This window comes from Rhinoderma darwinii, chromosome 3, assembly GCF_050947455.1.
Source record: "Rhinoderma darwinii isolate aRhiDar2 chromosome 3, aRhiDar2.hap1, whole genome shotgun sequence".
In the NCBI taxonomy this organism is placed as follows: domain Eukaryota; kingdom Metazoa; phylum Chordata; class Amphibia; order Anura; family Rhinodermatidae; genus Rhinoderma; species Rhinoderma darwinii.
The window spans coordinates 277,074,795-277,090,507 of record NC_134689.1 but is presented as its reverse complement, the minus strand read 5'-3'; the positions used below and the strand labels follow the sequence as shown (position 1 = coordinate 277,090,507).

Genomic DNA, 15,713 nt, shown 5'->3' with positions numbered 1-15,713 from the left:
ATCTTTTACATGTTTATTGCACGTGGACTTGGCAGCACATATACTATCAACACAGTCGAGTATCTTTGGAGTGCTTTTAGGTTTATTCTCTATATCTATTGCACGTTGACTGGCACTCTTCCAATATCAGTTTGTGGTGCCCACTACGCTCCTTATTGCCATAGATAAGGCCTCGTTCACATCTGCGTTGGGGTCCCGTTCTGACGTTCCGTCTGAGGTTTCCATCAGAACGGCACCCTGAACAGACACAAACGGTTTCCATCACCATTGATTTCAATGGTGACGGATGCGGTGCCCATGGTTTCCGTTTTTCTCTGTTGTGCACCGGACCGAACCTCTGATTTCCGTTTGTGTCTGTTCAGGGTCCCGTTCTGACAGAAAGCTCAGACGGAACGTCAGAACGGGACCCCAACACAGATGTGAACAAGACCTAAGAATTGCCAACATAAATCAACTTTAAAGAGGCTCTGTCACCACATAAGTGCCCTCCTACATAAGGAGATCGGCGCTATAATGTAGGTGACCGCAGTGCTTTTTATTTAAAAAAAAAACGATCTGTTTTCACCAGTTTACTAGCGATTTTAGCTTTATGCTAATGAGTTTCTTAATGCCCAAGTGGGCGTGTTTTACTTTAGACCAAGTGGGTGTTGTACAGGGGAGTGTATGACGCTGACCAATCAGCGCCATGCACTCCTCTCCATTCATTTAGTCAGAGCATAGGGATACTTTTAGATTGCTATGTTCTGTCTTATACTAACACATTAACGATACAGAAGTGTTTAGACAGTGAATAGACATTCCACGGGATGTCTATTCACAATCTCTGCACTTCGTTACTCTTTCTGTGGTAGTTACAGCAGATCAAAGCGTAATCCCGCGAGATTATGCTGTAGATGACAGGTTACAACGAGATTACGCTTTGCTCTGCTGTAACTACCACAGAAACAGTAACGAAGTGCAGAGATTGTGAATAGACATCCCGTGGAATGTCTATTCACTGTCTAAACACTTCAGTATCGTTAATGTGTTAGTATAAAACAGCACATAGCGATCTAAAAGGATCCCTAAGCGTTGATTAAATGAATGGAGAGGATTGCATGACGCTGATTGGTCAGCGTCATACACTCCTCTGTACAACGCCCACTTGGTCTAAAGTAAAAACACGCCCACTTGGGCATTAAGAAACTCATTAGCATAAATCAAAAATGTTTTTTAAAGAAAAATCATTACGGTCATCTACATTATAGCGCCCATCTCCTTATGTAGGAGATAGGGCACTTATAATGTGGTGACAGAGCCTCTTTAATCGAAATTTTTTTTTCTGTGTTCCCCAGAAAAAAAAAAAAAAGAATTGGCAACATAAAAAAGATTCAAGCACATTAGCTAGATAAAATGTCAGAAACTCTCTTTTAAAAGTTTGTCAAAAGGCCAAAGCAAAATAACAATAACCCTTAGCATTTACGGCTGCTTAAGTGAACACTTTTGTCATGTTCTGACATTTTATTTATGTCTACAAATGTTTAAAAATGGGCACATACCTTTTCTCCACATTGCTAGGACCAGAAGGCAGTTGGAGGTAGAGGTAGAGTTTCTCAAGATCTGTAAACTTCTCAACTTCTTGCTAAACAAAGAAAAAAAAACGAAGCCAAAAGTTAAAAACAAATAATAAAAACATATTCAACACAAAATTTGAGAAGGTAAAATAAATATCAAATATATGCATTTTTTTTCAAATTCTATTCATATTAATAAACAGAACACTGCACCTTAGGCTACATTTTCACTAGCGTGTCCGATTTTCGCGAGCAAAAACGCTGCGTATTTCCAGCAGTTCATGTCCGTGTGCCATCAACGTGCGTTGCGTCTTTTTTTCCATTTCTGTGCATTTCTTTGTAAAGGATGCGTAAAACATTTGACGACAGTGATGTCGTCCGTGTGCTGTCCGTGGTTTTCATGCACCCATAGACTTCAATGGGCGACAAGGTGCGCAGCGTGAGCAGCGTGTGTGGCCTAAACGTACTGTAATGGCCTACAATGTTTCCGGACTTGTCTCCCATCGTGCACATCTGGGACATTATTGGTTGGCTATTGCGAAGGGAGCTGCCAGGAGCCAATCTTGACGATTTGCGAACCCAAGTACATTCAGCGTGGGGAAAAGGGCAGATGTTTGGAGGCGTTCTGTCGACTTTTCGGCCATTTATGGCCCAAAAAACGGCCGAAAATAAGCCGTGTGAACATACCCTTACTGTTCTGACTGCAGTTGACACCTTACAAAACTAAGGCATGGCCTTTTTAGCTATTTCCCACTCCTTCCAGATGAAACATGGAGAAATCCTATTTGCTTCCTCTTGCGGTGATTCCCGTTTGTTGTTGTTCTCCCAACTACCGGGACACGCAACGTTGAACAGTGCTGACAACTCGGTCTAGGCACGTAGCTATCTGCCGAAGTAATAAACCAGGGTCTCTCAGTTCAAGGATTTTGTCCCCCTCAGTTTGCGACAAGTGGTGATAACTGGCACGTCGAAGAACAGGAGGCATCGCACAGTCATCCCACACCACTTGATCCAATTTTTGAGGTTTCATGCGGCTGAGAAACTTAGATTTCAATTTGGCTTTTATGTCCCTCCCACATGCCACAGATTGGAGCTAGGTGCTTGAAAATTTGCAGATCTTAGCGACACCTGCTACTGCCTCGATTTGCATAACCTTAAGGCTTGTCCTTCTTGGTGTTGCAATTTCAATGTTGAGGAGTGTATATTTGGTATCGCCATATTCGTATAGATCCGCCGAATAAAGTCAACACTTCATTTCTAACGCACAGTGAACCCATGTGTCTCTTTCTCCTCGGTCCTTAACGGGACATTTTGTACCTCCGCATTTTAGTGTTTATTTTATTTAGTTTTAATGTAACTCCCAAATTAACACAGTACAAATTACTTTGTTTATATTTTATCTATGTATTTTGAATTAACATCCGTTCCCTGATGACGTCATTTGACAGTTGCACTTTTTAAAAAAAATCTGTTTTGGCGGGTCTTTCTGGTTGTTATAGAATTGTGGAAATCTGTTTTAGATGGGTATATATAAGATGTCACTTAGGCTGAATTCACACGAGCACATTACGTCCGTAATGGACGGAACGTATTTCGGCCACTAATCCCGGACCGAACACAGTGCAGGGAGCCAGGCTCCTAGCATCATAGTTATGTACGATGCTAGGAGTCCCTGCCTCGCTGCAGGACAACTGTCCCGTACTGAAAACATGATTACAGTACGGGACAGTTGTCCTGCAGCGAGGCAGGGTTTCCTAGCATCGTACATAACTATGATGCTAGGAGCCCGGCTCCCTGCAGTGTGTTCGGTCCGGGATTAATGGCCGAAATACGTTCCGTCCATTACGGACGTAATGTGCTCGTGTGAATCCAGCCTTATGCTGTTTGTTCTCCTTGGCCTGATGAAGACACATGTTCTGTGTCGAAACGCGTTGCCATGCATTAAAATTAATAAATTGTTTTACTTCTTATTTCCTACGAGCAGCGCTTTCCATTATATCCAAACATTTACTTTTAAAAAGGCCTCATGCACATGACCGTAGTGATGTGCACGGGCCATCACTTGTGGCTCAGACGGCCGCGGAGTGTCACCCGCAAATCACGTGCCGTGCACATTGTTGCGTGCATTCATTTCTATGAGCCTGGACCACAAAACACAGCCGTAATAAGACATGTCTTATCTTTTTGCGGTCCAGACTCCTGGGCAATGCAGGGATCGTGGAAACCACGGTCGTGTGCATGGGACCATTGAAATGAATGGGGCCGCAATTCACCCGCAGATTTGTGGGCGAATTGCGGCTGCAAAAATACGTTTGTATGCATGGGGCCAAAGAGACTTCTTATTTATCACTAAATTCTATGTTATGTTTCTAATCTGTTTAACCCCTTAATGACAAGCCTATTTTAAACCTTAATTACCAAGCTATTTTTTAAGTTTTTCCATCGTCGCATTCCAAGAGCTTTAACTTTTTTATTTTTGCGTCGACATAGCTGTATAAGTTCTTGTTTTTTGCGGGACAAGTTGTATTTTTTAATCGCACTATTTTGGGGTACACATAATAATTTATCGATTAAGTTTATCTTTTTTGGGGGGGGGGGGATAGAGAAAAACCTGAAATTTCACCACGCTTTTTTGCGTCCTAAATCTACGCCGTTTACCGCGTGGTATAAATAACACAATAACTTTATTCAGCGGGTTGTTATGATTGCAACGATACCAAATTTGTAGTGATTTTTTTATGTTTTGCTACTTTTACACCGTAAAAACCCTTTTTTTTCTAAATTATTTGATTTTGGGTCTCCATATTTGAGCACCCATAACTTTTTTATTTTTCGGCCGATACAGCTGTCTGAGGGCTTTAAATTTGCGGGACGACTTTTAGTTTTTATTGGTACCATTTTTTAGTAGATGCAACCTTTTGATCACTTTTTATGCAATTTTTTTTATGGTAGGATTCACAGAAAACAGTTATGTTTTAATGGTTTTATATTTTATTTTTTACGGCGTTCACCGTGCGGGTTAAATTATGTAATAGCTTTATATTTGGGGTTGTTATGGATGCGGCGATACCAAATTTGTTAAACGTTTTTACTTTATTCTTTTAATAATAAATTTTGTAAGGGGAAAAAGTGGGATTTTAATTTTTTTCCACTTTTTTTTAAATTAACTTTATTAAACTTTTTTTTAAAAACTTTTTCACTAGTCCCACTAGGGGACTTCACTATGCGATCATCCAATCGCTTTTATAATATACAATAAATGGAACAACTACAGTGTATCAGTATGTAAAATATAAAAATTAATATAGAAAATAAGGGTATGTTCACACGGCCTATTTACGGACGTAATTCGGGCGTTTTTGCCCAGAATTACGTCTGAAAATAGCGCCTCAATAGCGCTGACAAACATCTGCCCATTGAAAGCAATGGGCAGACGTTTGTCTGTTCACACGAGGCGTATATTTACGCGCCGCTGTCAAATGACGGCGCGTAAATAGACGCCCGCGTAGAAGAAGTGACCTGTCACTTCTTTGGCCGTAATTGGAGCCGCTATTCATTGACTATTGACTATTCACGGGGTGTCCGGTAAAATCACGGACACCCCGACGGAACCCATTAAAGTGTCTGTTGTGCAATGGAACCGTTGCTTCCGTTGTTCCTTGTTCTGCTCCTCTGACGGAGCAGAACGACTGAACACCGATGCAGGTGTGAACATAGCCTTACTCAGGCTTTATTTGACTGAACTGCATATTTATAATAAATCTTAATTTTCTCAGAAAACAAGACATTGACTCTTTTCATTTGTTTACGCTCTATAAAGTTAAACAAAACGTAGAAAGAGATAATATCAAGCGTAGACCCCATAGCAATTCTAAATACACCAGCCATATTTCCATCTAAGGGTCTGTTCACATCACCGTTCGCTTTCCGTTTCGGGTTTCCAATGGAGATTTCCGTCGGGTGAACCCCGCAACGGAAAGTGAAACTGAAACCACAGCTTCCGTTTCAGTCACCATTGATATCATTGAAACATCGCTAATGGTTTCTGTTCGTCACCATTCCGGCAGGTTTCCATTTTCTGACGGAATCAATTGCGCAGTCGACTCCACTATTGATTAAGTCATTAAAACGGAAACCTGCTGGAATGGTGACGAACGGAAACCATTAGAAATGTTTCTATCACCACTGACGTCAATGGTGACGGAAACGGAAGCTGTGGTTTCAGTTTGACTTTCTGTTGCAGGATTCACCCGACGGAAACCTCAGACGGAACCCCTGAACAGAAAGCGAACGGTGATGTGAACAGGCCCTAAGGCTTCGTTCACATCTGCGTTCCGTCGGAACGGAGCCCTGACCGACACAAACGGAAACCATAGGTTTCAATGGTGACTGATCCGGTGCAAATGGTTTCAGTTTGTGTCAGTTGTGCAAGGGTTCCGTCGTTTTGACGGAATCAATAGTGCAGTCGACTACGAAGCCTTATGACATATCCACAGGATATGCCATAATTGTACGATAGATGGGACCCACACCTATATAGAGAACGGGACATCCGACTCCACCCCCCTCTGATGAGGCAGTTACTGTGTGAATTCGCCAAGCTTACAAAAACAGCATAACTAACGGCTTCCGTAACTTTCAGAGAAGTGAACGAGAATTCCGAAAACAGGTTAGCAGTTCCAGAAACGACGTAGCTTGCTCTACTACGTTTCTGTAACTCCCATTCACTTCTATGGGAGTTACGGAAACAGATTAGCAGTGAGCTATGTGGTTTTCATAAATCCAGCCACAAAGACTGAATGCGGCGTCAAGAGTGGACGGGGTCCAGGCACCCTTGTTCTTCAGATAAGTGCCGGTCCCAGTCCTGGGACCCACATCTATAAGATACGGTCACATTCACTTTCATTACTTGCGAAGCAAGCAGCACGACACAGCAATCTTGGTCGTGTGACCTGTGTTGTAACCAAAGCTGCCGTGTTACCAAAGCCTAAGGGTGAAAATAAAAATGTTCTGAAATATTCTGCTCCAGTCAGGTGCTGTTGCAAACCCACAGAGATTGTCTGCTTTTTACAATTCCTATTCATGAGAAAGGGCCCCACAAAAATAAGCTGATGACAGATAAATCGACTGTGGAGACCCTCAGCAATGAGGTTCCCCCACAGAATGTGTTCAATTCTCCTGCAGTGTCACCACAGGAAAAATGCTCTCTGCTCTGGCTAAATAATCCTAAACAGGGCCCACATTAACTCAGAATTTAGAAATAGAGTACTTCAAAATGGGTCTTCTAAAACAGACTACCCCTTTAATATGTTAACCCCTTGGTTCAAAACGCAGTACATGTATGGCACAGAGATAGTTTGGCCCAGGAGCTGTGCCCGCATGATCCACAGCGGAAGTCAACTGTATATTGCAGCTGCACTCTGCTGCTATGATCGGATCTGAGATTACTTCTTCTTTCCCTTACAAAATGCTTCATTTTTTTAATATTATTTTCGTCTATCCTACTGAGCAGTCAGTCTTTGTGTACAGATGCAGCCCAGCAGTACCGCGCTGGCGGATCAGTAGAAGAGTTGAACATAGATAACACAAGGCACCTCATTTCACCTTTTCCCTGCATAGCAAAATGTATCTCCCTTCCCCCTCTGCCCCTACTAGTGCTCTGACCCTGGGCTAAAACATTGCACATGGGTGAATAAAGGAACCTCATTTTTTTAAATCTTATTTTGGCATGTTACCTGATACTTGTTGTTTTGCCTGCTACAATGGGATACGAAGCCTGGAGCCCCTAGAGTATTTGCATCTTCTGCTCACTGTTTTGTCATTCTGCTTTTTTAGTTTTTATATCGATAGAAATATACATCTCGCAAGTGCTTGTCTTATCACGGACAACCCCTTTCATATTGGAGCAAATGCAACGATTACCTGATTGACGCGGGTCGGGCCCTTGGCAAAGGTGTGATATTTCTGACCAGTCAAACAGCCCGTGCAGGGGAAATGTAGGATTATATGGTGGTTATTAAGATGATAGATCATACTGCTAGAATGGGAGCTGTTGTTTCAGGGTGGCTCTCCACTTTGCCTCATAGAGAGGGTCCTGAGTGGCAGACAACCCTGAGATCCATATGGCCTAATAAAGCATATCGACCTAGGCTGAATTGTCTTAACCCCTTCCCGACATTTGCCGTACATGTACGTCATGGAAAGCATTGACTTCCCGCATCTTGCCGTACATGTACGCCGAATGTTTGGGATTGGCTCAGAAGCTGAGCCGGTGCCATCATCACCGGATCTCAGCTGTATCTTACAGCTGACATGCGGCTGTAACGGCGGGGACCGAAATTAGCTTCGATCCCCGCCATTAACCCCTTAAGTGCAGCGCTCAAACGCGATCGCTGCACTTAAGGTGTTTGCAGCTCATCGGAACCCCAGTAATGAAATTGCCGGGGTTCCGGTGGCTGCAATGGCAACCGGAGGCCTAATACTGGCCTCCCGGTCTGCCTAGCACCGAAGCCAGTCAAGATCCGCCCGGCGGCGGAGCCTGATCGGCTTCCGTAGCTGCCGGCAAGATGGCGCCGGGTCAGGAGCTGATCCGGCGTCATCAGCGGTGGAAGTCAGCTGTACTGTACAGCTGACATCCACCTGTAACGGCAGGAACCGGAGCTAGCTCCGATCCCTGCCATTAACCCCTTCGATGCAGCAATCGAAAGCGATTGCTGCATCGTAGCGGTTACTAGCAGATCGCCAGCCCCGACAGGCAATCAGGACTGGCGACTGCTGTTATGGCAACAGGAGACACAATGGTCTCCTGCTCTGCCATTACGGAAGCCTATTAGGCCCCGCCGGGAGGCGAAGCCTAATCGGCTTGCTGTCAGTGAATGACTGACAGATCTAATACATTGCACTACATAGGTAGTGCAATGTATTAGGAAAAAAAAAAATCTGACCGTTGGTCCTTCAAGTCCCCTAGTGGGACTTGAGAAAAAGTGTAAAAAAAGTATAAAAAAGTGTAAAAATAAGTGGAAATAATAAAAGTTTGAAAACAATAAAAGTTTCAAGTAATCAAATAAAACACAATCCCCCTTTTACTCTTGTCAAGTCCTTTATTATTGAATAATAATAATAAACCATATGTATTTGGTATCGCCGCGACCGTAACGACCTGAGGTATCAAAATATTATATTATTTATTGCACGCGGTGAACAGCGTAAAAAAAAACGTAAAAAACGTTACCAGAGTTTCTGTTTTTTAGTCACTTTGCACCAAAAAATGTTAGAATAAAAAGTGATCAAAAAGTCGCACGTATCCAAAAATGGTACCTATAAAAACTATAGCTTGACCCGCAAAAAACAAGCCCTCATACACCTCCGTCGACAAAAAAATTAAAAAGTTATGGTTCTCACAACTTGGCGACAGAAAAAATACATTCTTTTTACAAAAGTAATTTTATTGTGCAAAAAGTTGTAAAACATAAAAAAGTGCTATAAATTAGGTATCGCCGGAATCGTACTGACCCGCAGAATAAAGTTAACATGTAGTTTATAATGCGTGGTGAACGCTGTATAAAAAAAAAACTAAAAAAGCTGTGCCAGAATTGCGTTTTTTTGTTTACCTGGCATCCCAAAAAATAGGATAAAAGGTGATCAAAAAGTCGCATGTACCCCAAAATGGTACCAATAATAACTACAGCTCGTCCCGCAACAAACCAGCCCTCATACCGCTACGTCTATGAAAAATAAAATTAGTTATGGCTCCAATAAGTCAGGAAATAAAAAAATATGCAGTTGTGCCCGAGGGGAACATTTCTTCTGTTTGAAGAGACGATTTATCAAGGACCTAAAATTAGGGAACCAGGAAAGGGAGGGCCCAAACATATCCGCTGGAAGCGACGGTGCCCGTATTATACCAGGACAACACTTCCTAGCAAAATACCCCAAACTACAAAGGCGCGGAGTGTGGATCAAAAGGGGAATAATAAAGGACGCCACATATCAGTGCGACACCGGCCTGTGCAGAAAGGATTGCTTCACAGCGTAACACACATCTATGGATTATTTTATTGTTTTTTTTTACCCCATTATTATACCACCTGACTATGCCCCTTATATACTCCGCCCGGCTTACATATGCCCTACATTATAAACGGAAACACCAGTAAGACTCTAAACAAAACTACTACCAAGCAAAATCCACGCTCCAAAAGCCAAATGGCATTTCCTCCCATCTGAACCCTACAGCGTGCCCAAACAGCAGTTTCCTTCCACATATATGGCACCGTCATACCCGGGAGAACCCTTTTAGCAATTTTTGGGGTGTGTCTCCAGTGGCATAAGCTGGGCACGACATATTTGCCACTGAATGGCATATCTAGGGAAAAATATAAATTTTTAATTTGCACCATCCACAGCGCATTCATTTATGGAAAAGACCTGTGGGGTGAAAATGCTCACTACACCCCTTAATAAATGCCTGTTGCAGTTTCCATAATGGGGTCACTTCCCAGGGGTTTCTTTTTATTATTTCACATCTGAGCCTCTGCAGTTGTGAACCAATACTTTGTAAATCGCCAAATTAGGCCTCAATTTTACATGGTACGCTTTCACTCCTGAGCCTGGTCGACTGTCCAGGCAAGAGATTAGGGCCACATGTAGGGTGTTTCTAAAACCAGGAAACCCAGCATAATAATTAGAGAGCTGTCTTGTTATGGTGGCACAAGCCGGGCACCACATATTGTCCACATATCTGTGGAAAAAATCTCATTTTCACTCTGCAACATCGAGTTCACACTAATTTCTACAAAACACCTGCAGGGTTAACATGCTCACTACACCCCTAGGTAAATGCATTGAGGGGTGTAGTTTCCAAAATTGGGTCACTTCTGGGGGGTTTCCACTGTTTTGGGCCCACAGGCGCCCAGAAACCAATCCAGCAACATCGGCACTCCAAATGGCGGTCCTTCCCTTCTGAGCCCTGCCGTGTGCCCAAACAGCAGTTTATGACCACATATGGGGTATTGCCGTACTCGGTAGAAATTGCTTTACAAATGCTGGGTTCTTTTTTTTCCTTTATTTGTTGCGAAAATGAAAAAATTTGCGCTAAAGCTACGTCTTATTGAAGAAAAAGGATTGTTTTTATTTTCACTGCCCAATTCTAATAAATTCTATGAAACATCTGTGGGGTCAAAATGCTAACTACACCCCTAGATGAATTCCTCAAGAGGTGTAGTTTCCTAAATGGTGTCACTTTTTGGGCGTTTTCATTGTTTTTTCCCCTCAGGGGCTTTGCAAATGTGACATGGCCGCCGCAAACCATTCCTGCTCAATGTGATCTCCAAAAGCCAAATAGCGCTCTTTCCCTTCTAAGCCAAGCCGTGTCTCCAAACAGCCGTTTATTACCACATGTGGGGCATTGTTTTACTCGGGAGAAATTGCTTTACAAATTTTACGGTGCTTTTTCTCCTTTAGTACTTGAGATGAGAAAAAAATCGCTAAACCTACATTTTCTTTGAAGAAATGTTGATTTTAATTTTCACGGCCTACTTCCAATAATTTCTGTAAAAAACCTGTGCGGTCAAAATGCTCACTGTACCCCTAGATAATTTCCTTGAGGTGTGTAGTTTCCCAGATGGGGTCACTTTTGGGGGATTTGGACTGTTTTGGCACCGCAAGAGCCCTTCAAACCTGACATGGTGCCTAAAATTTATTCTAACAAAAATAAGGCCCCAAAATCCACTAGGTGTTCCTTTGCTTCTGAGGCCGGTTCTTCAGTCCAGTAGCACGCTACGGCCACATGTGGGATATTTCCTAAAACTGCAGAAACTGGGCAACAAATATTGAGTTGCATTTCTCTGGTAAAACCTTCTGTGTTATAAAAAAAATTGTACTAAAAATTTATTTCTGCAAAAAAATATGAAATTTGTAAATTTCACCTCTACTTTGCTTTAATTCCTGTGACATGTGTAAAGGGTTAAGACATTTTCTAAATGCTGTTTTGAATACGTTGAGGGGTGAAGTTTTTAAAATGGGGTGACTTTTTGGGGGTTTCTAATATATAGGGCCCTCAAAGCCACTTCACAACTGAACTGGCCCCTGTAAAAATGGCCTTTTGAAATTTTCTTGAAAATGTGAGAAATTGCTGCTAAAGTTCTAAGCCTTGTAACGTCCTAGAAAAATAAAAGGATGCTCAAAAAACGATGCCAATCTAAAGTAGACATATGGGGGATGTTAATTAGCAAGAATTTTGTGTGGTATAACTGCCTGTCTTACAAGCAGATACATTTAAATTGAGAAAAATGCAAATTTTTCGCTACATTTTGGTGTTTTTCACAATTAAATACTGAACATATCGAGCAAATTTTGCCAGTAACTTAAAGTCCAATGTGTCACGAGAAAACAATCTCAGAATCGCTTGGATAGGTGAAAGCATTCCGGAGTTATTACCACATAAAGTGACACATGTCAGATTTGAAAAATGAGGCTCTGTCAGGAAGGTCAAAAGTGGCTAAAGAGAGAAGGGGTTAAAGAGGCTCTGTCACCACATTATAAGTGCCCTATATTGTACATGGTGATCAGCGCTGTAATGTAGATAACAGCAGTTGTTTTTATTTAGAAAAAGGATCATATTTGACGGAGTTATGAGCTATTTTAGCTTTATGTTAATGAGTTTCTTAATGATTACTTTTTGGCCATGTGAGCATTGTACAGAGTGTATGACGCTGACCAATCAGTGACCAATCAGCATCATACACTTCTCCCCATTCATTTACACAGCACATAGCGATATCGCTATGTGCAGCCACATACACACACGTTAACATTACTGCAGTGTCCTGACAATGAATATACATCACTACCAGCCAGGACGTGATGCGTATTCAGAATCCTGAACACTTCGCTAACACAATCCAGACACTACAGCACAGCAAGCATAATCTCACTTGAAATAACAGTTTACAGCGTAATCTCGCGAGATTACGCTTCCTGTGCTTTAGTGTCGGGATTGTGTTAGCGAAGTGTCAGAATTCTGAATACACATCACGTCCTGGCTGGATATTCGTTGTCATGACACATGAGTAGCGTTATAGTGTGTTTATGTGGTTGCACATAACGATATAGCTAGATCGCTATCTGCTGTGTAAATGAATGGGGAGAAGTATATGACGCTGATTGGTCAGCGTCATACACTCCTCTGTAGGCATTAAGAAACTCATTAGCATAAAGCTAATATAGGTCATAACTCCGTCAAAAATGATCGCTTTTCTAAATAAAATGCACCGCTGTTATCTACATTACAGCGCCGATCATATTATGTACAATATAGGCCACTTATAATGTGGTGACGGAGCCTCTTTAAAATTGGCTTTACAAAAATAAATAAAAAGTAGACATTAATAAAGTGTTTATTTACAAATGCACGTTTTATCAAAAGGTGGAGTGAGATCAGAGAAAGCCATAAACCTCTGACTTAATGTACTATATCGCCAGGAAAAGAAAAAAAAAGTATCACATGGGCGAATTTCAACCAGCACAAGTCATATTTTCCCTGATGGGAGACAAAAGGTGCCAGTTAGGGTTTTTTTAAACGAAAATAAATAAATTAAATGATTTTTGGGCAGTGCCGTTTTGTGAAATCTATGAACATTTCGAATAATTGTTTCTTTAAATACAAACCACCCAACAATGGTTGCAAAAAAAGAATGAAAACCTAAGAAAAAAATGTTTTTACTGGGGTTTCTCCATTAACCCTTTCGGGACAAAGTCATTTTTTGCTTTTTCATTTTCGTTTTCGTTTTTCACTCCAGCCTTCCAAGAGCCATAACTTTTTTATTTTCAATGCAGTGATGTGAGAACTAATTTTTTTTGTAGGAGGAATTGTAGCTTCTATTTGCACTATTTAAAGTACTATGTAATGTACTGGAAAACTGAAATAAAATTCTTTATGGGGTGGAATTTGAAAAAACGCCAACCACCGTGCGGTAAAAATAACAACTCAACTTTATTCTGCGGCTGAGTACTATTACGGGGATACGAAATTTATATCGTTTTTTTTAAATATATTTTACTACTTTTACAAAAGAAAAACTATTGTTAAAAAAATAATAAAATAGTTTTGTTTCACCAAATAGTTTATTGGCTTATTTTTTGGCAGGACGAACGGTCGTTTTTTTTTGTACCATTTTTCTGTACATACAACTTTTTGATCACTTCAAATCTGACGTGTCACTTAATGTGGTAATTACTTTGGAATGCTTTTACCTATCCAAGCGATTCGGAGATTGTTTTCTCGTGACATATTGTACTTTATGTTAGTGAAAAAATTTGTCCGATAAATTCAATATTTATTTGTGAAAAACACCAAAATTTAGAGAAAATTTTCAAAAATCAGAATTTTTCTCAATTTAAACGTATATGCTTGTAAAACAGATAGTAATACCACACAAAATAGTTACTAATTTACATTTCCCATACGTCTACTTTATGTTTGCATCGTTTTTTTGAACATCCTTTTATTTTTCTACGTTACAAGGCTTAGAATTTAGCAGCAATTTCTCATATTTTCAAGAAAATGTCAAAAGGCTATTTTTTCAGGGACCAGTTCAGTTCTGAAGTGGCTTTGAGGGCCTTATATATTAGAACGTCCCCATAAATCACCCCATTTTGAAAACTGCACTCCTCAAAGTATTCAAAACAGCATTCAGAAAGTGTTTTAATCCTTTAGGCGTTTCACAGGAATTAACGCAAAGTAGAGGTGAAATTTACAAATTTTATTTTTTTTTTGCCAAAATTCATTTGTAATACATTTTTTTCTGTACCACAGAATGTTTTACCAGAGAAACGCAACTGAATATTTATAGCCCAGATTCTGCAGTTTTTATAAATATCCCACATGTGGTCCTAGTGTGGTAATGGACTGAAACACAGGCCTCAGAAGAAAAAGGAGCACCTAGAGGATTTTGGGGCCTCATTTTTTTTTAAATATATTTTAAGCACCATGTCAGGTTTGAAGAGTTCTTGTGGTGCCAAAACAGTAAAGACCCCCCAAAAGTGACCCCATTTTCGAAACTACACCCCACAAGGAATTTTTCTAGGGGTATAGTTAGCATTTTGTCCCCACAGTTGTTTTGCTGAATTCATTGGAATTAGTCTGTAAAGGTGAAAATCTACTTTTCTTTTCTGAAAAAGGAGTAAAGGAGAAAAAGCACCCCAACATTTGTAAAACAATTTTTCCCAATTACGGAAATATGCCATATGCGGTAATAAAGTGCTGTTTGGACCCACAGCGGGGCTTAGAAGGGAAGCAACGCTATTTGGCTTTTGGAGCTCAAATTGAGTGGAAATGATTTTCGGGTGTCAGGTCGCATTTGCAAAGCCCCTGAGAGGCCAAAACTTTGGAAACCATCCAAAAGTGACCCCATTTGAGAAACGACACCACTTAAGGAATCTATATAGGGGTATAGTGAGCATTTAGACCCCACAAGTCTTTTTGTAGAATTTATTAGAATTAGGGCATGAAAATGAATATCAACATTATTTCCACTAAAATGTTGAATTTTTTTATTTTCACAAAGGAGGAAAAAGCCGCCCAACATTTGAAAAGCAATTTCTCCCAAGTACGGCTATACCCCAGATAAATGTTTTTTTTCATTAGAAATTAATTAAAGAGGCTCTGTCACCACATTATAAGTGCCCTATCTCCTACATAAGGAGATGGGCGCTATAATGTAGGTGACAGCAGTGCTTTTTATTTAAAAAAAACGATCTATTTTTACCACTTTATTAGCGTTTTTAGATTTATGCTAATGAGTTGCTTAATGCCCAAGTGGGCGTATTTTTACTTTAGACCAAGTGGGCGTTGTACAGGGGAGTGTTCGATCCTTATGTGCTGTCTTATACTTACACATTAACAATACTGAAGTGTTTAGACAGTGAATAGTAATTCTTGCAGGCTGAAATTGGAAAAAAACTGATTCCTCCATTGTTTTTTGTGTTTTGATTTTACTGCTTTCACCGTTCAGTAAAAATTACAACTTTTTTCTGCGACTCAATAGTATTACGATGATACCAAATTTATATAGTCTTTTTTATATTTCACTACTTTTACAAAGTAAAAACTATTTGTTAAAAAATAGAATTGTTTTGCTTCACCATATTCCGAGAGGCATA

At 40.6% G+C, this 15,713-nt stretch overlaps 1 protein-coding gene across 1 annotated transcript in view; it reads right to left on the bottom strand.

Annotated features, from left to right (window-relative positions):
* The window catches only part of RFX7 (regulatory factor X7), a 113,889-nt gene that overhangs the window by 24,832 nt on the left and 73,344 nt on the right, over positions 1-15,713 (bottom strand). Inside the window, exon 3 of the mRNA XM_075857965.1 lies at positions 1,539-1,621. Coding sequence (XP_075714080.1) covers positions 1,539-1,621 — 83 coding nt within the window. The remainder of the gene's footprint in view (positions 1-1,538; positions 1,622-15,713) is intronic.